The sequence below is a fragment of the Vespula vulgaris genome, chromosome 7 (assembly GCF_905475345.1).
Source record: "Vespula vulgaris chromosome 7, iyVesVulg1.1, whole genome shotgun sequence".
In the NCBI taxonomy this organism is placed as follows: domain Eukaryota; kingdom Metazoa; phylum Arthropoda; class Insecta; order Hymenoptera; family Vespidae; genus Vespula; species Vespula vulgaris.
The window spans coordinates 1684673-1710946 of NC_066592.1; the positions used below are offsets into that span (position 1 = coordinate 1684673).

The 26274-nt window shown below is 28.0% G+C and overlaps 2 protein-coding genes and 1 long non-coding RNA gene across 10 annotated transcripts in view; 2 read left to right on the forward strand and 1 right to left on the reverse strand.

Moving 5' to 3' along the window:
* LOC127065086 (uncharacterized) overlaps window positions 1-26274 on the forward strand; it is a 207544-nt gene that overhangs the window by 33140 nt on the left and 148130 nt on the right. The window lies entirely within an intron of this gene.
* Window positions 576-26274, forward strand: part of LOC127065084 (uncharacterized) — a 62698-nt gene continuing 36999 nt past the window's right edge. Inside the window, exons 1-2 of the mRNA XM_050996975.1 lie at window positions 576-742; window positions 7212-7326. Coding sequence (XP_050852932.1) covers window positions 7222-7326 — 105 coding nt within the window. The 5' untranslated portion in view covers window positions 576-742; window positions 7212-7221. The remainder of the gene's footprint in view (window positions 743-7211; window positions 7327-26274) is intronic.
* LOC127065072 (DNA ligase 3) overlaps window positions 15919-26274 on the reverse strand; it is a 48735-nt gene continuing 38379 nt past the window's right edge. For 7 of the 8 annotated variants that reach the window (XM_050996953.1, XM_050996952.1, XM_050996948.1 and 4 more), the window contains 2 exons: window positions 24555-24645; window positions 15919-23492 (listed from right to left, as the gene is read on the reverse strand). The gene's annotated coding sequence lies outside the window, so the exon portion shown is untranslated. Of the gene's footprint in view, window positions 23515-24554; window positions 24646-26274 lie in introns of all 8 variants that reach the window. The other variant, XM_050996950.1, reaches the window with a different exon arrangement.

Consider the following 26274-nt stretch of genomic DNA (forward strand, 5'->3'; position numbering starts at 1 on the left):
ATTTGTTCCTTTTTACGAAAGAAAATTTCAGTTTTCTTCCGATCAGAACAAATATCTGGATTAGAAGAAGAAAGGAAAAAGAACAAAAACGAAAAGGATAGAAAAGAAAAGAAAAAAGAAAAAGAAAAATAATTAAATAATATAAGAGAAATCTTGGGAAAAGAGGAAACAGGAAAATGAAGAATATGACGTAAACGGATTTGTAATTCGACAGGTAGGATGGGCGAGGATGAAACAAGTTGAATCCGCTTCCAATGTAGAGATAGTTGGAGGGAGATCGAGCTATCCTGTTGCTTCGGATACCGTGCCGCGTCGGTAGCTAGGAAGAGGATTCGTTGAATAGGCTGTCACGTGAAACATTCCGTTAGGGGTGTACCACGCGCATCGCTGATAGCGTGTAGTGGGGGTTAGCAGGATACGTGGCGCGGTGGGGTAGCGCGGTAAGGGAATAGGGAGCTAGAGAGGGAGCAGAATAGAAGAGGTTGAGTTTTTCAGCCCCCACCTCAACCGTATCCTGGAGATATAAAGTGGTCGCATCGCTCCAAGCAGTCATATACTCATAAAATCTCCGAACAGTTCGGAAGGACAAGTCTCATACGCGATTTCGCTCAATTATAAATTCTCACCTCCTGCTGGTCTTCTACTCTGCTTCAAGAGAAAAAGAGATAGATAGGAAAACGGCAAAGAAGGACGAGATTGATCACTTCTGCTCCGTCTAACGTCGAAGGCTTCCAAGTTCAAGGTATATATCATTGATATAATATTATATTATAATTGTAAATATTTTATTTTATTTTTTTTTTATCTTTTTTCTATTCATTTTCTTTTTTCCTTTCTGAAAAATCTTGTATCACTTTAATCGAATATACGATTATATCGCGATTTGCCTATAGCGAAAATGACATTTGATCGACCTTTGAAATGATTTTAAAATAGAATGAAAAGCAATAAGAGAACATTGTAATGAATTTAATTGCATAATTGATAATCTATTTTTGTTTATTACGTGTAATAATATCGTTAACAGGGAAAATGTTAGAATGAGAAAGAGATTGACAGTTTTAAATTTGATTTTCGATTTTCAACAAAAATTGAAATAAGATATTATACTAAGCTACTTATATTAATTAACACATTTTACATTATTATTACACTAACACATCAATTTAATTTTATATAATATCCTATTTATATATGTATAGATATTTCTTTCTGTTTTAAATTTCATGATCTTATCTTTCTTTTTTATCGCGTACGTACAATTATTAATTTATTTAATAAATCGACCGAATGTGATTGGCATTGAAGACGATTTTGAAAACGAAAGAAAGCAAAGAAAGAAAAAAGAAAGATAAAAGGAACATTGAAATAATAGAAAATTGTCAGGTTTAATAACTAATTGATGATCAGTGTTTAATCAATGTTCATTCATATGGTTAAGACAGAGAAAATGGTATAAAAAGAAAAAGAGATAGAAATAGAAAAAGGTAGAGAAGAATAAAGAAAGAAAGAGATATAGAAGTAACTCGATAAGGAAATGGACTTTTTACTTGCTCATCTTTTCTACCCTTCGTTCCCTTTTTCATTCGTAACCACCAAGAATTTTGTAAAAGGTAAATGAAAGATATATACGATATCCTGTTTGCTAGGACTGATTGATAATCCAATTTGGTTGACTGATGAATGTTATTTTATCCAAGAGCCATGAACTCTTTTTAAATTGTATCCGCGCAATAAGACGTGCTGGAAATAGAAATGAATATTTTTTTCTTTTCTTTTTTGTTTGCCATTTTTGTCTTTTTCTCTTTCTCTTATCTTTGTCCCTTTTTTGTAATTTTTTGTTAAAGTCTTTTTCTCTTTCAGTATTATGACGTATAAAAATTCCACGACTTTGACCCTCTATTCCTTTCTCCTTTTCCTTTTCTTTTTTCTTTTTTTAATTTTTTTTTTCTCTTTGAGCAAAAGCAATTCATTTAGATATCCTTCTACTTCAATTACGTTATTCGATTGATTGAGAAATACGACGACGTTCTTTCTTGAAATTTCTCATTTGTCTTTCAAGTTCATTAGTGCTCGTTTTCCCAATGAGAAATTATTATAAAATGATTAAATGAACGATGATCATTATACGAAAACTTTTCTACGATCAACCTTGTCTTCTCCTTCTTTTTCTTCTTCCTTTTTCTTTTTCCCTTTTTAATGAATGAATGAATGAATTAATAAATTAATAAAATTTTAATTCTTAATTTATATTAAATTGCATGAGAAACGTGCCTTTTAAGTAAGCGAATAAAAATAATTAAATATCTTATCAATGAAACTTTTTATTTTTATATATATATATATGTGTATGAATTTTTAATTTAATTAGTTATGAATAAAAAGGTAGAAAAATATTTATAAATGAAAAAAAAGAAAGGAAGAAAAAAAAAAGAAAAAAGAAAAGAAAAAAGAAAGAATTTGTTTGCCAAGGAAATTTTTTGGTGAAATTATTATTCAATTTAAAAGATCGAAAACGCAAAATTCGTGCACTTAAGATCTATATAGGATCTCTATATATTTATTGTCAAATACATTGAGAAAGCCTTTTATCGTTTGTGCTATCCCAAATCGATTATGAAAAAACGAGAGTACTAGTCAATGTAGGAATATGATTTTAATGTTTACCAATCAATTCGATATCTCTCTTATAAAGTGGTTACTCTCAGTTTATTAGTGGCAAATATTTGCACAACATTTTATTCCGTAAGTGAATCAAATTGAATCTTTTGGAAGTGAAAAAAATAATAATAATCAAAAAAAAAAGGAAAAATTATTAAAAAGAAATAACGTTCGTGATCCTTCTACACGATACCCTTTCAAGCAATTTCCATCTAAACTCGATAAAATAATTCATTCTTGTTTCATTTTATGTCAAGAAATTTTATTCTTTTACTTATCGCAAAAGAAATATTCTTGCCAGGAAGCGCGACTTAAAAAATTCGCAAGTTGCTCCTTTTACGAAATTTTTTATTCTTTTCTTCTTCCTTTGAGAAAGAAACAGAAAAATTGTTGTATTCTTCAACAGAAAAAGCGAAAAACTCGTTTGAAACGAAAGAAAGGAAATTTTGATTTGAAAGGAAATAATGAAAATCGTCAAACATCTGTTACTGTTAGATCTTTCGTTCTTTGGATTTTGCAGTTTGTTCCTATTTTCTTTTTTCTTTTATATTTTCTCTTCTGTATTTTTTCCTTCGTTTCTCTTGGAACAGACATACACTCATTAACTCGTAAAGGGTTTGTCCGTCAATCAAATTCACATCGTAATACCTTCTTCGCTCACATTTAAAAAAGCATTATACATGTATATACATACTTTGGTATTGGAGAGATTGAGTCTTGGATTGTTCGTTGATGTTGCATCAACGAAAAAAAAAGTAAAGAAAGAAAAAATGAAACTTCGTATAAGTTTGACGTTTTCCTCGAGTAATACGGAAATGATGGATACGTGGTTGCTCGAACAAATATTTCCTCAGTATCTAAATCTTTTTCGAAGCATATAATACGATGTACATGAATATTCTATGGATTTTTTCTTAAATTTCTATTTTTCACTTTTATATTTTATTAAACGATAATAACGAAAAAATATGATAAAATAAAAAGAAAAAGACCATGAAAAGTTCAAGGTTCAATCGAATTTTTTCTTTTTTGTTTGCTTGTTTGTTCTTTTTCCTGTTTTCTTGTCATTATTAAAATGATCTTAAATAATTGGAATTTTTCTCATTAATTTTCTACGTGCATTCTCCATCGTACGTTTTCAATTAAATTTTCCATAATCTTAGTTCGAGAAATGACAAGACGGTACATAGTTTCGCATCATAGTTTCGATGCTTCGACGTCTACATAATTTGATAGTTCGGAAAGTTCGATCAAACACGTAATCCTCATCAACGAGGATTATCATTGATCGTTGTACCAACAATAAATAATATCAAACGAACGTTCACGAATAACGACTTTAGAACTATCATTGATAATATTGAAAATTAACGCGAACGAAAAAGAACAACAAAAAGAACGAAGATATACGAGGAAAGTAAGATGAAGTCTTCGAAAATTATCAAGTTTCAATATCGTTTCGTCGGGTTTTAATATCCTTTTTTATAATTGAAAAAAGTAACAGAAAAATTGGAAAGAATTTTAGAAGAATACTTTAGTAAAATGGACGATTTCAATCTTCGATTCAATTTTTGAAAACTATCAATATATATTTAAGATAATCAATATAATAGTATAGTCATTGAATCTTATTTCAAATAAATAGAACAATAAATAAAAGACAAGAATTTATATCGAAAAATATGCTATTAATAAACGATTATTAATCACCAATTAATATTCTGTAATATAATACGCATAATCATTGATCCGTATTATCAATTTATTCAATCGATTTAACTAATCGACTAATTCAATTAAAGATGATTGCATTTATCCCCTTTGATGCATAGATATTAGTTTTTAATGAAACACATGTTCTATGTTCAGATTTATTCATTTGTATTGAATTATTACCCGTCGAACACAAATAGTAAGGGTCAAGCGTTTAGTTAATTAAACCTTAATTAGTTAGTTAAGCATAAGTAATTGATCTATCCAGATTGAATTTACTTATTTTGAAAGAAAAAAAGAAAATAACGAAAGGGAAACGTCGATAGATACGATTGATGGAGCAAACTATTTCAAATCAATCACGAATTTTTTAAATATAAAACGTCAGAAATAAAACGTCGTCTTTCTCTCCTTTTTTTTTTTTTATTTACGACATTGTTCGGTGTTAAATAATTTTTTGCGATGTACAACAATTTTCTGTGTCTTTCTCTTTTCTTTTTTTTTTTCTTTCTTCTATTTTATATCGATTTATCAAGTTTACGATAGCATATTTATTCTCGAGATCGAAACGAAAATGGCATGATGAAAAAGAAATCTATTAGACATGACGGCTAAGCGCGATTAGATTGCTAGCTTATTCCATACCGATACGTTTCCTCTTTATATGTTGACGTTTTTCTAATAGAAGGATAGAAAAAAAATAGGGAGAGAAAGGGGGAAGAGAGATAGATAGATAGAGAATTTCTATCCTTTTTGCAAGAAGCTTTAAAAGCTGGTGTAAGCAGCTTTACGGCTTGATTAAGGACATGAAAGGAGAGAGAAAGAGATAGAGACATAGAAGGAAAAAAAAAAAGGACGGTTCAAACCTTTTAACATGTCGACAGAAATATGGACTCTTTGAAATTCGTTTAATATTGGAAAAAAATTTTTAAATTCGTGCCTTTTTTTCGACATACTGTAGTAAAAAAGAAAAAAAAGTCTTTTTAAACCCCTGTGCATATATTAAATCTTATGACGTACATGTAAGAGTGCGTTACCTACCATTAGGGGCTAAATAAAATTTCATTTATCGATAAACTGACCTACCTACGAAAACTTCATTATCGACACGTAATATTGAATGTTATCATTCTTAATATCCGTCTAAATAAATTATTAGAAAGGAGACAAGAAACGGATATATAATTCTTAAGTCGAATAGACCATTTGGCGTAAGAAATAAATTGGTTAATCCTAGAAAAAATTAAATTTTCAACAACAAAAAAATAAAATTTTTCCACACGAGATATTCGAATTTTTCATTTTTACGGAAGGAAATAACTGAACGGAATTTAAATATGAATTATAACGATCTCGAGTAGATGTATTCGAAATGAAAGGAATGTTTGAAAACTATGTTCATTTAACATTATGGTTAAACGGTAATCCTGTGAACAAATTAACAGTTACTTACCGACGATAACATTACCGACGGCCAAAAAGTGTTGTTCTTCTCATGGTAAAATGTAAAAGAGAAAAAAATGGCAGAAATTCTATATATATATGTATATATATATATATGTATATACATACATATATATATTTCTTCTTATTGATTTGAAACAAATGTCACTATCATTATCATTGCTCGATCCTGTGTCATTTATTTTCAACTTATTTATTTCGTTCTTTTTCTGTCTTTCTCTCTTTTTTCTTAATTTATATGCAGAATGTTATTAATCATTACACGTTGTATTTGTGTATACATATATTATAAATCTATGAATTCGATATCACATTGGAGACTGATAAAAATGCTGAACGCATTTATATTTACAGTATGCATATATGTAATGGTTGAAACGATACGATGTGATATATATATATATATATATATATATATATATATATATAAAACACATATATACATATGTATATGCATATACAAAAGCTTACGAAAATATTCAAATAGAATTCTGTAAAAATATGAAAATATTATGACATATACATACATACATATATATATATATATGTATGTATGTATATATTTATGTACCTACATGTATTTACAAAGAAGGGAACATTTTCGTTTTGTTCGATATCGGTGGGATATACGAAAATGACATCGTTTATGGGAATAAACCCTGTCCCTTTTTCCTTTCCACCCTTTTCGCCCTTTCCCTTTATCTATCTCATTCTCCCTCTCACATTTTCTCTCTCTCTCTCTCTCTCTTTCTCTCTTTCTCCCTTTCTCTCTTTCTCTCTCTCTCTTTCACTTTTTTTTTCTCTATTTCTCTCCTACTTCTATCCTTTTTTATAGCTAGCAGTAGAAAAACGTAACGACGCATTAACGAAGGTCTTTGACAAAAATCACGCTGAGTCGGAAAAAGATCTCACCTAAATCGTTTGTGATAACCTTTTAAGCCCTTAACAATGTTCCTATTCTTTATTTTTTCTTCTTTTTCTCTTCATCTCCTCCTTTTTTTACTTTTATGATATTGATGAGGGCAATGAAAATTAATCAGTTAAAAATCATGTTTTTTGTAGCGTTTAATATGTATATATAATATTCGCCCTTCAATAATTCGAAGTAATCCTCTTAAAAGATTAATTCGAAAGATGTTATTGGTAAATTTGAAAGTATTAAAATACGTTGATGTTTTTGTCTTATCATTCATTTATTTTTTTTTCATATTTTGAATATTCCATTTCATTTCATTTTATTTTTTCGCTTTTTGATTCTGTTTTTTTAACGCAATACTCGTGAAAGTTATTGAATATGTAAAATAATTTTCACGTATATCTGCCGATCGATTAACTTGGTAGTTATTTTTATTCCTTTCTTTCTTTTTCTACAGAGAAAGAAGGATGTCGCTTCGTATTGTAATGTTTTTGACGGTCATCTTGATGATTTCTCTCGCCTGGACAACGGCATACCCGGTTGCTCAAAAGACAGTTGTAAATGACAACGATGTGAGTATGATCTCTTGATAAATTCTTATTAATTTCTCTTTGTTTTCAACATTCAGATCATATAACATTTTACATCTATTGATCATTTTAATGGATATTTTCAAACCAGAAAAAAAATATGACTTATCTCTACGATAAGTGAATAATCTGTAAAATAATATTTTTCGCATATAAGCGAAAATATTAAAAATCATAATTAAAGGTTAAATAAAAGATATATTTTTTATTTTTTATTTTTTTTATACATCTACATGTTCACCCACATATCCACCCACATATCCACCCACGTACACATATACATAATCGAGGAAATTGTTAATTCAAGAATTAAATAATATATAATCGGATTAAAATAAAAATGAGTTTCCATCAGAAGCATTTTACGTATTGCCTTGAAAGGAAAATAAGTACACTTGGAAAAAGAAAATTGGAACGAAAACAGGAATAGAGAGGGAAAAAGATTGTTTAAATGATCGAACGAACGAATGGAGAAGCAACCCACGTATCGCTTGTTATTTCAATAAAGGAGAGGAAGAGAGGATGAGAGAGAGAGAGATAATCGATTGAAGCATATTTTGATGATAAAGGTAAAACGGAATCGCTTTTGTTACAAAACAGTTGCGAGACTCTAATGAAAGCTCTTTACAGAAAACGAATACGTATGTACATACATACGTACGTGAATTATATAACGAGTTAACCTTTAGAATCTGTTACCTTTATCGATTACATCCTTTATTCATATCTGGAAAAGGAAAAGAAACAAAATCGAGCTACTTTATGAGTACTCTATTCTTCGTTATTTATAATTAAGGACATATGTTCAATGATATTTCGAATTTTCCATCATAATAGACATCGTGTATTGTATCTCTGTTTCTATGGATCTATATCTGTCTCTCTCTTCCTCTCTTTCTTTCTCCTCCTCTTTTACCCTTCGTCTGTCTTTATAAAAGGATACATTTATTCATTTATAGCTTATTGAGTGTTCTTAGCGGAATAACGAGGTCGATCGATTTTATCTCACGCATTGTTACAATTCGGTTGGAGAATTAACAATAAATTTGATAATTAATTGGTAATTTTATTAACGGATGTTACCTCAACATAATTATTATATATACGTATATGCATAATAGATACACATAATATATATTCTGTACCTCATTCGCTATAAAGATTGATTGTAATAATTTTGCATTATCTTTCGTTTCGTTTCGTTCGTTCGTTCGTTCGTTCGTTCGTTCGTTCGTTCGTTCGTTAGTTCGTTAGTTCGTTCGTTCGTTTATTAATAACGTCATTGTGTTTATTTCTCTTTGTGTCTCTCAAATTAATTTAAAATACGTGCATTCTGTATACGGGTGAGAAACAAAGAGGGAGAGACAGAGAGAGAGAAAGATAAAGAGGTAGAGAGAGAGAGAGAGAGAGAGAGAGAAAGAGAAAGAGAAAATAAATCTAAAACGACTTCGTCATCTTTTATTAACTATATCTCCTTAATATAATACTTTGAATGGGTTCTTAGAATTCCTGTGATGTTACACATGAAAGAGTTCGAAAGAATAAAGCTTTTTGATTAGATATCTTTGGAGGATAAGAGAAAAAAATAGACAGAAAAGAAAAAGGAAAAAAATATAAAGGATATAGAAACCTGTTGCGTGGATTTTGCAGAAAGTGAGTGAGTGAGTGAGAGAGAGAGAGAGAGAGAGAGAGAGAGAGAGAGAGAGAGAGAGAGAGAGAGAGAGAGAGAGAGAGAAAGAAAGAAAGAGAATTCACGATTATACTAACATGATCATGATCATGAATCACGTTCTCGTGCACGCTTTCGTACGCACTTTCGTACGCACTTTCGTACGCACTTTCGTGCATGCTTCTGTGCACATTTTCGTGGACGCTTTCGTGCACCTTTCTATGCACGCTTTCGTACACGATATTTGTTAACTGTTTAAATAATAAAAACAAGATATCATATATTTGATATTATATGATATTTGAATTATCGACATTTCAAAATCAATAAAAGATTATCATTTTATTGGGATAAACGTCCTGAATTAACGCTAATAATCTATTAAACTGAAAATCAAATCGATTCGATCCTGTCACGACTAACGATAGATAGATAATTCGATGAGGTCACAGGAAATCATCCAGATATCACGCGCTCGTAACGAGTCGTGATCCACGGAAGCGTAATTCAACATTTGTGGTTGAATTCACAGCTCGTGGGAAAACGGGATGACGTTGTATTATAAGAATTTATTTCTATATTTTCCCTTTTTTAATGGATGTTATTAAAAGATAAAAGGATAAAGTAGGAAAAGAGAATGAGAGAGAGTACAAAACGGTAGGGGTGTTGGTATTTTGTTGGAATGAGGTGGAAGAAGCCACAAAAATTACAATTGATTATCTCCGTTTTCGATTTTCCGATGTATGAATTAAACGGAAAAAGTATTAAAAATTTTATATGGAAAGCACTTAGTACCTTTTAATCGGATAATGTTTTGTAAAATTACAAACGAGAATTTATTTCAAAATAATGTACAATATGTATGTATTAATATTCCACACGTACGAATGAATTGATCGAACGTTCAAGCTGACGCAAAAGCTCTCTGCTAATAACTGGTAATATTACGCGCTATTCAAAAATATGACTTTTCCGTATTAAAAGCGAACGAATTCAGGTAGCACGTGATATAATTTCCTGTCCGATGGAACGGACTCTTTAATTAGTTACGTCGTTGATATTTTAACTTCCACGTTAATCGAATTCAAACTTTACGCGTAAAATACATAGAAATTTTCATAGGAACTTCACTCTACGTCTCTTATAATCGCGTCCCTTTCGATCGAAACCACAAAACGATTATCTACGTCTATCAAATTTGTGTCGAGTATTTCCCATCTATGCTTATCTCCCTCTCCATTTCTCTCTTCGCTTTCGAAGTACTGTCATTTGGGAAATACGAAAAGTGGTTTACTACGTTTGCTATCGTGTTTATACAGCGTCGAGATTGTTATCGTTCTCATCGCACGAAATTATTGCTCTCTCTCTCTCTTTCTCTTTTTCCATCTATCAATTATTACTCAATTATTAAAGCCCTAGGATAAATTTGTGAAAACAGTTAATCGATAGGGGAGATATCCACCGAGTATTTTACTTCATACGAATATTTTATACGTAGAGAAATACGTAAAAGGAAAGAATAAAAGGTAAAAGCTAAATTGAGATTTTATTATTAAAATTGTTTCTTATTATTTCATTCTGTATCAGGACGTTCTATAGCGATACAGATAAGTTCAAGGTGAATCTATTGAAAACTGTAGATTGTATAATTTTTTCAAAAGATCTTGCAGGATTACTTTTAACATTTAATGGACGGGTAGAAGAAGATACGAGATGTTCATTTCTAGACACGTATATACTTACTTACTTACTTACTTACTTACCTATCTAGGCTGCCATGCAATCACGAAAAGGCATTATCTTCAAGTTTGTAGAATACTATTTTTATTCGTTTTATCGATAGAAATTGCTTTTTCTCATGACGGAGTAGAAGCGTGAGAATAGAAAACGTGGAAGCAATATTTTATTTTATCGAATAACGTTTTATAGAATTCTTTGTTTTTACTACTCCTTTTTCTTTTCCTTCTTTTTTTTTCTTTCTATCGCGTGATATTATAAATCTCTTCAAGCCAAATGCCAATGCTACGAACATATCCGAATGTTAGAAAAATTGCAAATTAAATAATTTTTTGAAAAATGTTATTACGATTGCCTGCCAGCAAGATTTAACGCGTAAATGAAAGAAGATATTAAGAAAAAAAAAATAAAGAAAGAAAGAGAGAAAGAACGAAGGAAAAAAGATTACATCGAGAATGTCTTGCGGCATTTTTTACGTAACATTTTCCTTACGGGATGAAATCGAAGTAGAATGTTAAAGATTGAATTCCATTTCATTGAACAAAACGTTCCTTACATAAAAAGATTAATATTTAATTTTTCCTCGGATCAATTCCAAGGGGATATTATTGTTATTATTTTCTAGAATAAACTTCAGGATGGAATATTACTTTCATTTTTTGATCAAAGTATACAAATATAATAACTTACGTTGTTTGTGTGGACTCCTTCTATTTGTGTATTTGTATGCGTAGGAGTGTCAAGACAGTAAACAATTCGTATTCAATTGTGTTCGATAATGTTTGTTCATGTCAATTTTATATCATATATGAAGATCTCGTATCAGAGCTCCCTACAAGTTAATTTGATTTCTTTGATTTTCTTGATTTATTTGATAGTTAGGAATTTTTAGATTAGATCTTTTTCTTTATTTCTTTCTTCGTTTCCTTTTTTCTTTTTTTTTGATCGGACTAATAATCCTACGAATTAAACGCTCGTATCATATTCGAAGGTTAGAGGGAAGTTCCAAGAAGAAAGTAAAAAATAAAAGAAAAAGAGAAAAAGATAAAAAGAACAGTAGATCCAGGAAACAAGAGAAATGGCGGTGTGACGTTTATAAGCTCGTTGAAATTAACGTTTACGTGGAAATCGGACGGACGTCTGTTAAAATCTGATTACTTACGACGACGGGATTATCGGTTATCGGATCAACCACGAATTCCTCCGACTTCCGACTTTTCCATTTTTATTTCTTTTCTTTCCAAATCTTCTTCTTCTTTTTTTTTCTTCTTTATCTTATCAGGCTTTAAGATTCCTCTCGAACGATTAGAAAATTTCCAAGTTTGGAAATGCAGACAGAGAGGAATCAAATCAAATCTTTTCTTCTTCAATACTTTTTTACGAATATATACGTGGACATATTCGTAACTACAATTTTTTATATAACAATATTTTTACGATTATATGAACTATGCATATTTTATTTAATATAAATTTTTTTAAGTATAGCTATAAGGTAGGTACATGTATTAATCAATATAAATTTTTTCTACTGCACATATATAAGACACGCTATATAAATTTTCACGAGTATATAAGATACGTATGCACATATGCAAGTATGTATATTACTTTGGAAATTTTTTTTCAAATATATATATATATCTTTTCTCGTTTATCTTTATATCCGCGTATAATATTTTACGAAAAAATTATATAATTTGTTTATACATATATCTCTTTCTTTCTTTCTTTTTTTTTATTTTTTTATATTTTCAAATACTGCAAGCTAGGAAAAGTTAGAAAATGTCTGACCATATAATCTGAAATAAAATCTGCGAAACTTTTATAAAATACTGAGTCGGCGTTCGTTTTGCTGATCTCGCTTAGGAAAAATTTTCGATTAAATGTCTCCCAACGGAATATATATATATATATATATATATATATATATATATATATATATATATAAAGAAAAGTTTTGCAGGTTATTCGGTTAAATGTCAAGAACACACGAAGTTAGAATTTTGTTAAGCAGACAAAATGTTAAACAAATTGAAGGTCACGATAAAGACGAATAAAAAAAAATAGAGAAAAAGAAGGAAAGAGAGAGAGAAAGAGAGTGAGTGGGCGAGTGAGTGTTTGAGAGGGTGAAAGAAAGAGAGAGAAAAAGGAAAATGTTGAACATAACGAAAGATGACGAACAATTGACGTCTAACAATTAATTTCGAAAGGTTGTACCGTGGAAAAGTCGTCGCAGAATTTTTCAGCTATTTTTACCTGTCGATATATTATATGAATTCATGCAAGAGAAGGAAAATGAAAAAGGGCGAGAAAGGGTAAGGGTAAGGGAATGGGAATGGAAACTATAATGACGTAGGATGAAGTGAAGGGAGAGAAACCCGTCAGAAAAATGTACGAAGAATTGCCTTAGAGACCTTTCGATGGTCCATTGAGATTTGGGATTAGGTAATAACTTTAACGAAGAGAAGGATCGAGAAAAGAGAGAAATACCTCGTAAAAATGAGAGTTTCTCATTTATGTGGTACTATCGTAAAACTAAAACCCCTTACGTCGATCCATTTTGTTATTTTTCAACGAGAGACATGGTCAGAAGTAAAGAAAGGAAAGAAAGAAAAAATATAAATGAACGAAACTCATTTTCTTTCGTTCGTTTTTTTTCTTTTTTCTTTTTTCTTTCCTTTTTTTCCCCTTTTTCTTTATAGATGAGACTACGATGATTACAATGATCAGAAGCCCAATCCTTGGATATTCTAGATTCCCTTGGGTCCTTCTCTTTTTCTTTTCTCTTTTTCCTTTTTTCGTTTTTTCTTCCTGAGATATTAATAATCCCACATGCCAAATTCCATTATTATGTAATCCAATAACAAAAGTCCATTTGGGGAAGGTTTTTTGTATTTAGATTGGATTTTTTAGATTAGAATTTTTTCTTCCTCTTTTTTTCCTCTCTTTCTTTCTCTCTTGCTTTTTTCCCCATTTCTTTTCCCATATTTTTTTTCTTTTTCCCTTGTGTTTTTTTTTTTCGATGAAACTTCGATGAGTACGATGAAGCGAAGACTAACGCTTGGGTTTTTTAGATTCGAAGCTTCACATCAAAATCTTTTTTCTTTTCTTTTTATTCTTCTTCCATTTTTTCCCTTCGATCAGACTTAATAATAATCCCATCGTTATTATGGAATCCGATAATAAAAGTTCATTTGGGAAAGACCTTTCGTATTGAGATTGGATTTTTTAGATTAGAATTTTTTCTTCTTCTTTTTTCTTTCATTTTTTTTCCTTTGTTTTTTTTAGATCGATCTAATAATCCTGTAGTTATTACAGGGACTGATGAATTTCTCCAGAGAAAGTTTTTTCACATACGTGTACATTCACCTACGTGTTCGATTACTTGATATCCGCTAATAATTTATTTATAATTAATGGAATAAATAGAAATTGCTTGATTACCTTATCTTCTTTTTCTTCTTTTTTTCTCTCTTTTCTTTTTCCTATTCAGTTATTAACTTCTCTATTACAAAATATTATTTTTAAAGCTTATTTTTTCTTTTCCTTTTTTTAGAGAGTACAAGTATAACATCATTTATACGCTTCTCGAAAACAGAAATGGAAATGCTTAACTTCCCGTAAACTTTCTTGTCACGGTTGACATATTTCTGATAACGTTTCAACTTAACTAAGAAGAATATCATAATATTATTAGTATGCGTATATATCTATATATATATAGATACGGTTATGTATATATTAAAGGAAGATACATCAATTTTGTATGCATACTTATGTATATGAGTATATGCATGTGTCAAGGAGACGAATTTTCATGAAAAGCAAACTAGAAGTTGTTACAGCTTGGATGCGCGAATCGTTTATGTTCAAGCAAATATACTTCAACCTTATTCTCGTTATCGCAACGTAACTGCACTCGAACTTTCCTTGAGAAACAAAATGAGCTTTAGAATTCTAAGGAAAGGTCGAAGAGCAAGGTTGAAATACTTGAAAGGTTGATGTTGAAGGATTCAGAGTGACGACGGAAATGTCGTGCTCCCGTCTTTTCATGAAGTAATCTGAGAAATGGTAATTAACTTCCTAGGAAAATAAAATAATGAGCCATGGAAGAAATATTACATTGAGAAAAGAAGAAAAAAGAGAAATTAGAAGAAAGGAAATATTTAAAATTTGAAAGAAAAGAAAGTCTTTTTTTTTAAATTTTGCTAGTAACAATTAATTACGCGCGTGTATGAATCGAATACGAGAATATTTCGTGGGTTTAATTAAAGTCGATAACTAAGAAACTTGAGAAGACAATATTGCATGGGAGAATTATTACATTGAAAGAAAGAAATGTAATAAATTAAAATGAAATTTTAATAAAATAAGAGAAAATTTTAATAAAGGAAAATTTAATAAAATTTAGGGAATTACGTCTTTTTGAATTGTTTCTTTTATTTCTTGAACCATATATAGATATGGTTGGATGTATACATTGGAATTGGATGTATGGGGGCGATTTAATCTATAAATTGAACGTGGACTTTCGTATCTCTCTATACATTTTGGATATACGTATCCATATACATATGCTCGTGCCATATGTACAAATTACGTACATTCAATTATATATTCGAATGTAGTTACAGTAATAATAACATAAAAATAAGATAGAGTTCTACAACAGTGATAGTGCTAGTGCCAGTGTTACGGTAATGTATCTGAGTATGTAAGTGTGTTTATAATTTATAACTAACAACTACTGATAATTATTAATATTAATTAACGTAAGATAACGGTATCTTGCATTAATTAAATTCGTATTCCAAAGTAAAGTTACCTGTTTGGCGACTAAATTATTTTAAGGATTAACACTGTCCCAGTTTTCTGGGAACAATTTCTCGATTACACTTAGAAATCTGTAGGCACACATACGAATTATTTACTCATCAATCGAACACTACAAATATGAGATAATCAATATAGAAGATTATGCTGATTTAAAAGGTTTTCTCAATCAGAGGAAGAGAGATTGAATGCGTTTTCTATTTTCGTACGTTCTGAGATAGAACTTTAGAGAATTTGTTGAAAGTTAAATTTTCCGTTTCAATAATTTACGAGATAGATAGATAGATAAATAAATGGATAGATAGGTAGATAGATTGAGAGACACAAAGAGAGACAGTACAAACGATTTTTATTGAATTACGATATTTTATACAGAAATCTGATGAAAATATTTTATCTTCGTACGTTATTAATTAAAAAGTAAATAACATTTTTCCATGTTAAAATATTAAAAGAAGACAAATACTATAATATAATAACATATAATAATACGATATCTTCCTATTTATTTTACACATTAAATTGAAATCATTCTTCTTTTATTATTACACAATTTCGAAATTAAAGGTACAATATTTCGTTTAATCGATATAAAATTAATGTTTATCTTTCTCGAATAAAATACATACACACCCATACATACACATACATAATACAAAATATTATATAAATTAAAAAGACAAAGTAAATATATATTTATATTTTTACGATAAAAGTATAAAAGTAATTATTTTTTTATTTTCAAATAAAATAGTAGAAGAAAGGAAAAAAGAAAAAGGAAGGAAGAAAAAGGAAAAAAATATATACTTTCATTTCTATTATTACAGTTGGTGGATGATGACGGTACCATCGACGCAGCTCTAATAAATTATCTCTTTACGAAGCAGATCATAAAACGACTTAGAAACCAGCTCGAGATTGGAGATCTGCAGCGTAAACGAAGCTATTGGAAACAATGCGCTTTCAACGCAGTTTCCTGCTTCGGAAAATAAGTTCTTTTACTTGGCTGCTTGCACAAAACAAAAATAAAGAAAAAAAAAAGATGCAAGCAAAAAGTAAAACAAAAAAAAGTAGTCGAAAGAGAAATCTCTATATTAGATTATACCTATATATTTCGTTTAACGTACTCGTATCTCGATTCTAAAATGTAGTAATTCCAACGAGAACGAGAATATAGTCACAAATAGTAGCACACATAAACGTACATATATATACAAGTACACAAATATGTATGTACGAAAATTAATAATCAACTAATCAATTATTTAATTATTGCAATAGTGTGCGATCGGACTCAAAAACATCAGCAATACAATATTTTATTTTTCACTGTGAGAATTAATTTTAAATGATTATTAGTAATTACCGAAATTTTAGGAAATGTTTAACATACATAAGAACATAATTTACAGATCGACATACACAAAACGCACAATTTCAATTCAAATATAAATATAAAAATATATATATATATATTCAACAAACTTTTTTTTTCTACCGAATTATTATTAATAACATACGAAATACTTTACTAAAAAAATAACTGCAACCAATAGTTCAGTTGGTGGATGTCAGGCGATCGCCCTGGCATCCACTATGCAATTATATAATTTGCCGGATTATTTCTAATTTTCAATTATTATTTATAATTTCCTAAAAATTAGGAAATGTTTAACTTAAAAAACAAAATAATTTACAGAACCATATATATACATCAACTTAATATGAAACAAATACACACACAATTAATATGAACACATACATACATATATATCTATCTATATACACATATATATATTTTTTTTTGTTACCAGACAATTATTGATAATATACGAAATACTTTCTTTATACGAAACATACATAGAATCAATAGTTCAGTTGGTGGATGTCAGCCGATTGCCCTGGCATCCACTATGCAATTATATAATTTGCCGGATTATTTCTAATTTTCAATTATTATTTAAATTTCCAAAAATTTAGGAAATGTTTAACTTAAAAAAGACAATAATTTGCAGAACCATATAAATATGGACAGATATATATGCACACACACATACATATATATTCTTTTTAGTTACCGCATATTTATTAATATTACACGAAATACGTTGTTTATACCAAATACACCGACAATCAATAGTTCAGTTGATGCATGTCAGTCCCACACTCTGGCATCCATCATGCAATTCTATAATTTGCCGGATTATTTCTAATTTTCAATTATTATTTATAATCTCCTAAATTTTGGGAAATGTTTAACTTAAAAAAGAAAATAATTTGCAGAACCATATAAATACAAACACAATAAATATGAACAGATATATATGTATATACAAACATATATATATTTGTTTTTGTTATCGGATAATTATTAATAATATACGAAAAACTTTGTTTATACAAAACATACCGAGAATCAATAGTTCAGTTGGTGGATGTAAGGCGATCGTCCTGGCATCCACTATGCAATTATATTATTACCGGATGTATTTCTAATTTTCAATTATTATTTATAATTTCCTGAAATTTAGGAAATGTTTAACTTAAAAAAGAAAATAATTTACAGAACCATATAGATACACACACAATTAATATGAACACATATATATGTATATATACACATATATATATTTTGTTTTGTTATCGAATAATCATTAATAATATACGAAAAACTTTGTTTATACAAAACATACCGAGAATCAATAGTTCAGTTGGTGGATGTCAGGCGATCGTCCTGGCACCCACTATGCAATTATATAATTTGCCGGATTATTTCTAATTTACAATTATTATTTATAATTTCCTAAACTTTGGGAAATGTTTAACTTAAAAAAGAAAATAATTTACAGAACAATATAAATACAAACACAATAAATATGAACACATATATATGTATATATACACATATATATATTTTTTTTTGTTTTCGGATAATTATTAATAATATACGAAAAACTTTGTTTATACAAAACATACCGAGAAAATCAATAGTTCAGTTGGTGGATGTCAGGCGATCGTCCTGGCACCCACTATGCAATTATATAATTTGCCGGATTATTTCTAATTTTCAATAATAATTTATAATTTCCTGAAATTTAGGAAATGTTTAACTTAAAAAAGAAAATAATTTACAGAACCATATAAATACAAACACAATAAATATGAACACATATATATGTATATATACACATATATATATTTTGTTTTGTTATCGAATAATAATTAATAATATACGAAAAACTTTGTTTATACAAAACATACCGAGAATCAATAGTTCAGTTGGTGGATGTCAGGCGATCGTCCTGACACCCACTATGCAATTATATAATTTGCCGGATTATTTCTAATTTTCAATAATTATTTATAATTTCCTGAAATTTAGGAAATGTTTAACTTAAAAAAGAAAATAATTTACAGAACCATATAAATACAAACACAATTAATATGAACACATATATATATGTATATATACACATATATATATTTTGTTTTGTTATCGAATAATAATTAATAATATACGAAAAACTTTGTTTATACAAAACATACCGAGAAAATCAATAGTTCAGTTGGTGGATGTCAGGCGATCGTCCTGACACCCACTATGCAATTATATAATTTGCCGGATTATTTCTAATTTTCAATAATAATTTATAATTTCCTGAAATTTAGGAAATGTTTAACTTAAAAAAGAAAATAATTTACAGAACCATATAAATACAAACACAATTAATATGAACACATATATATGTATATATACACATATATATATTTTGTTTTGTTATCGAATAATAATTAATAATATACGAAAAACTTTGTTTATACAAAACATACCGAGAAAATCAATAGTTCAGTTGGTGGATGTCAGGCGATCGTCCTGACACCCACTATGCAATTATATAATTTGCCGGATTATTTCTAATTTTCAATAATTATTTATAATTTCCTGAAATTTAGGAAATGTTTAACTTAAAAAAGAAAATAATTTACAGAACCATATAAATACAAACACAATTAATATGAACACATATATATGTATATATACACATATATATATTTTGTTTTGTTATCGAATAATAATTAATAATATACGAAAAACTTTGTTTATACAAAACATACCGAGAAAATCAATAGTTCAGTTGGTGGATGTCAGGCGATCGTCCTGGCACCCACTATGCAATTATATAATTTGCCGGATTATTTCTAATTTTCAATTATTATTTATAATTTCCTAAATTTTGGGAAATGTTTAACTTAAAAAAGAAAATTATTTACAGAACCATATACACAAATACAAACAATTAATATGAACATATATATATATATATACATATATATATTTTTCTTTTGTTACCAGACAATTATTAATAATATACGAAATACTTTCTTTATACGAAACATACCGAAAATCAATAGTTCAGTTGGTGGATGTAAGGCGATCGTCCTGGCATCCACTATGCAATTATATTATTACCGGATGTATTTCTAATTTTCAATTATTATTTATAATTTCCTAAAATTTAGGAAATATTTAACTTATAAAAGAAAATAATTTACAGAACCATATACGCAAATACACACAATTAATATGAACATATATATATATATATATACATATATATTTTTTTCTTTTGTTACCAGACAATTATTAATAATATACGAAATACTTTCTTTATACGAAACATACCGAAAATCAATAGTTCAGTTGGTGGATGTAAGGCGATCGTCCTGGCATCCACTATGCAATTATATTATTACCGGATGTATTTCTAATTTTCAATAATAATTAATAATTTCCTAAAATTTAGGAAATATTTAACTTATAAAAGAAAATAATTTACAGAACCATATATACACACAAATTTAATATGAATATATATATATATATACACATATATATACATATACTTTTTTTTTGTTACCGAATAATTATTAATAATATACGAAATAATTTCATACTCAGAAAATACCTACAACCAATAGTTCAGTTGGTGGATGTTAGGCGATCTATCCTAGCATCCACTATGCAATTATATTATTTGCCGGATTATATTTAATTTTCAATCATTATTTATAACTTTCTAAAGTTTAGGAAATGTTTAACTTATAAAATAAAATAATTTACAGATTCATGTACACACACAAATTTAATATCAATATATATATATATATCCTTTTTTTTTGTTTTCCCGAATAATTATCAGTAATATGCAAAATTATTTCTTTGTTCAAAAAATCCATAGAAACAATAGTTCAGTTGGTGGATGTTAGGCAATTGCCCTGACATCCACAATGCAATTATTTTATTTGCCGGATGTATTTCTTATTTCCAAACATTATTAATAATTTCCTAAATTTCCGAAAGTGTTTAACTTAAAAAACGAAATAATTTGCAGATCCACGGTTTAACGTACAAATTTAGTATCAAAATATATATACATATATATATATATATATATATATTTTATTGGATTATTATTAATAATATTCGAAATACTTTTTTGATTCCAAAAATGACTATGAACAATAGTTCAGTTGGTGGATGTAAGGCAATCCTTCTTGCATCCACAATGCAATTATATAATTTGCCGGATTATTTCTAATTTTCAAACTATTATTTATAATTTCCTAAAATTTAGGAAGTGTTTAACTTATAAAAGAAAATAATTTACAGAACCATATACACACACAAATTTAATACGAATATATATATATATTTTGTTTTTTTTTTGTTATCGGATAATTATTTATAATATACATAATAATTTTTTTGGTCAAAAGATCCATAGAAACAATAGTTCAATCGGTGGATGTTAGGCGATCGTCCTGGCATCCACAATGCAATTATTTTATTTGCCGAATGTATTTCTAATTTTCAAACATTATTAATAATTTCCTAAGATTTCGGTAGTGTTTAACTTAAAAGGCAAAATAATTTACAGATCCACACTTTAATGTACAAATTTAGTATAAATATATATATACATATACATATATATATATATATATATTTTTTTTATTGGATGATTATTAATAATATTCGAAATACTTTTTTGATTCCAAAAATGACTATGAACAATAGTTCAGTTGGTGGATGTAAGGCGATCGTCCTGGCATCCACAATGAAATTATATACTTTGCCGGATGTATTTCTAATTTTCAATCACTATTAATAATTTCCTAAAATTCAGAGAATGTTTAACTTATAAAATAAAAATAATTTACAGATCCATATACAAACACAAATTTAATATAAATATTTGTATATGTATATGCATTTAATAATTTGTATTTTTCTTGATTAAATGATTAAATGATTATTAATTTAAAAGACGTGTTTTTTATTATTCAGAAAATGACTATCAAACGGACTTAAGTTCGCAAAAGTAAGAAAAACCATCGATCCTTCCTGCAATATCCCTCTATACCGAAACAAAAATAATTTAACAAAATTCATATCGTACTTAGGTTTGGTTTTTTCTTTTTTGTTGTCGTTTTTTTTTCTCTTACAAACAAGGAAACGATAGTATTGCTGATATTTCTGATTTGTTTTATCTGAGGAAATATATTGAAAATATTGATTGTTATGGCAAATTAAATGTTTGTTCTCACGCATGAATCAGTTCTAAATTAAACGCACGATTCTATTTATTTTTTTAATTAAATAACTAATAATGGAATGCATTGTACTGGAATGTGCTGATATTTTATGACATGTACAATGCCTTCTGATTCTCAAACTATAGTATGATATCCACAATATTATTCGAAATATATCAGAATTAATCTTTAATGGAAACAAAAAATATAAGCAATATTATATGTACTTGTATATATGTTATTCTTAAAATTCTACACCATATATAGATAAAGGACATCGATAAATATTAGTTTCCATGATTGGATAAATTGTTTTTTTTTTTTTTTTTTTACAAAAAGAAAATGCAAAAAGAAAAAAACGAAAATTTCTTTCGTATTATTTCGTTGTTATAAATTTAAGTAACCATTTAATTTTTTAAATTTAAATTTATATCAACCTAATTTATTATTAATTATTTTAAAAAGATAATAATAATTACACCATCTATAGCAATAAATAATTTCAATGAAGTTTTTCGATTTAAAAATATGAACATTAAGCAAATTAATATACGCTCACTCTACAGAAAATCCAAGCATATATAAGAGTGGAGCGCGAGTCACCGGTGGTTTGCGTCGGCGTGAACGTGTTAAACCATACAAATGGGTAGCCACACCCTTTAACAATGTCTTCTTCAATTTTGCCAAACAAAATTTTCCATCAAATTTATCCGTTTTTTGCAATGGCTTCTGAATTGAATTTTAGCTTTTACAGCATCTCCTAATATATTTTTTAATTTCATATTATGTAAATATAAAATAATGAATTACGGAGGAATACTAAAATGAAATCTATTAAAATAATAACTCATAAAAAAAAGAAATATTCCAAGTTCTTAATACTTAACAAAAATTTCTTTTCGTTTTTTGTCGCGTACTTCGAATTTTTTATATTTCTATAATAATAAGAAATACGCGATAAGTATTTTTTTTTTCATTTTTAAATTTTTCTATTTTTTTTTTCTTTTTTTCTTTTAGTCATCGTTATTCGTTATTTTGAATTTATTAATTAAATGTTTCTATATCTCCATAATAATGAAATAAGAGATAAAAGCTCGACGGAACTTGAGGAAAATCAATAATATGACAAAAGATATTTTGAGTTGATGCTCGTTCATCATTAGTGGGTACAGCTGCAAGGACAGTTACAATAATCCGCAGCTAATGTTACTGCATACGGATAAATATCCTTCATTTCCGATGACGCAGCAGATTCTTCCACCCACGATGAGTTTACGTGTCTTGCACTTTTTGGAATATCGTGAAAATCCTATAAAAAATTACGAATATACCTATTAAATAAAAAACAAAATATTAATAATTTTTAATAATAATAATAATAATAATAACAAATGCAACAAAATAAATTTTACATATACACGCGTATTTCGGATTATCTTGAAACTTAAAAAAAAAAAAAAAAAAAATACTAAATCAAAAACACGGTTAATTGATTAACAATATCTCACTGATAATTTAAAAAAAAAAAAAGAATGATTTGCAAGAAATTATTTACAAAAATTATTACTGCAAATAATCTTGAAACGGATCTATGAGAAAAACGCACGATGCATGTCTAAAGAAAATATAAAAATAACTTTCACGTATATACGCAGATTTTCACATTATTTTAAAATTCTACCAAAAGATACTGAAAAATATTGAATCAAAAATATGAGATGGTCACTATTAATATCTTTTTCATAAATTCGTAGATTTGATTTAAAAAAAAAAAAAGAAAAAAAAAGAACTGAAGAAAAAGATAATATACGAAAATTGTTAGTACGAATAAAATTGAAAGTGATCTATAAAGAAATAGATGCATATTAGATATATATTTTCTAATACACGACATCAGGATAGTAGGCCCTGCAGGATTTATTAAATAATTAAGCAATAGTTACGACAACATGGAAAGGTTAATTGGCATAAGCCATGGACAGGCACCTTGTCAACTACGGAAACTGTTAAATGACGAAGCAGCTTCGGTAATGGCTTCGGTATTAACTCTACAATTAATCTTGTTAGCTTTACATCCCCGGGACGCGAGCAGAGATTTTAGCTCGCGCTGTATTGATCGAATTTGTCGCTTCGTTTGCGTTCGTCCATTTGGGGGTAGAACCAAACTCGCGTTCTCTTTTCCGAACGTAACAAATATGAATATCAGGAAATACGAAAATTTTCGAAATTAATATCTTACAGACATTAAAACAGAGAAAAAAGATTTCTAAATTAATGAACTTTAGTCGTGTTAGTAACCTAATAAAAATATAATTATTTTTACAAATTGTTATTATTATTATTATTATTATTATTATTTTTGTTAACAAACCTTGAGAATTGTCGATGGAATTTCTTTACGATCGTGAATCACATGAGTGGACTTGTGTCGATCGGAATCTTTTAAAACAATTGCTCCCAGTCTGATCATTTATTAATTTTTATTAAGGAAAATATGTGATTTAAATTTTCTATGCTAGAAAAAGATATATATATATATGTGTATATATACGAATATATATACATATATGTATAGATATATTTAGAATTTAATGTAAATAGATTGAATTCTAAATTAGATGTATTTACAATATAGATAAACAATTTACTTAAGCATTTTTAGTAGCTCTTAAGCTTATTTTAATAGCTTTTAAACAGCTTTAATATTTCTTTAGAACTTTTCTTAAATTGGTGTTAAAAGCATAGTCTTCTTTAAATTCCCTGAAGGGGTTGAAGAGTATAAGTCAAATGTTTCAACTAATGATCACTAATCCTGTTATCTTTTGAAACAACTACGTATATATCCAGATATATATAGTTCTCTTTTGTATTTTTTGTCTTTTTTTCTTTATATCAAATTACAAAGTTCAACAAAGTTTCATTAAGCAAAATATATCTGGCATAGAGAGCTTTCATTATTTCAAATGAGAATATGAGAGAGAGAGATAATAAGAGATTAATTAAATAATAATTATAATTACTATGTCTTTCTAATGACACAAAAGCATACATTCATTATTTAGGAAAATGAAACCTTCAAACGTGTTTCATATTACATTAAGCTATAAGAGTGGATTCAAAGTAATATTAAAATTTTCAATATTGTATAATTAAATAAATAATGATGATATTATTTCAGTGAAAAGTCTACAATATCATATTATACCAAGTATAATAATAATAAGTATAACAGTAAAAATAATAATAAATATATTTTTTTAATTAGTAATAAAATATGCTGTTCTTGTTTATTCAGACATAGGCCGCTCGTCTTATTTATACTGATAAAAAATAATATTATTTGTTCTTTTAAACGGAAAATATTGAAAGAACCGATATTATTTATTGAACAATCATATATATTTTAATCATATGTATGGTCAGGTACTTTACTAATTAATCGACAGCATATCGCTATTTTAAAACCTTCGTTATAAATATTCAGAGCATATCAGATAATAGAATAAATATATAATAAAAATGTAAATACGCACGATATTTTAGATTAAAAATTTGGAATTCCAATATTCTTCGTTTAAATGTTATGTAACAGCAGTTTTCGTGAGTAAACAGGTCCATTTACCCTATTCTCACATTTTATTTGGAAACGATTAAAATTTATGCAACATGCAATTACATATCGTCGAGAAATTTCAATGTACGCGTCTATACATATTCCATGCTTTTTATCTCTATATTTGTCTCTCTCTTTCGCCCCTTTCTTTTCTGTTTGCTTATCTGGAAAGCTCCCTCAGTAACGATCAATTTGTGAATACCTCACATGCTCAAAGGATTTAACGGCTTATATATATATATACGTTATAGATTGTATCATTCGTAAATTACGATTCTACGTCACGTACAGGAATATTCGGAGGGGATTTATCTTTGCTTTCTTCTTTTTTTAAGTTTTTTTCTTTTTTCTTCTCTTTTTTTTTTTTTTTTAAAGGATTGTGTGAAAATATTAAAAATTTTTATTTAAGTTTCAATTTGGGGATGGAAAAGAGGGAAGATAGTAAGAAATAAAGTAAAATAGATTAAAGAGAAAGGAA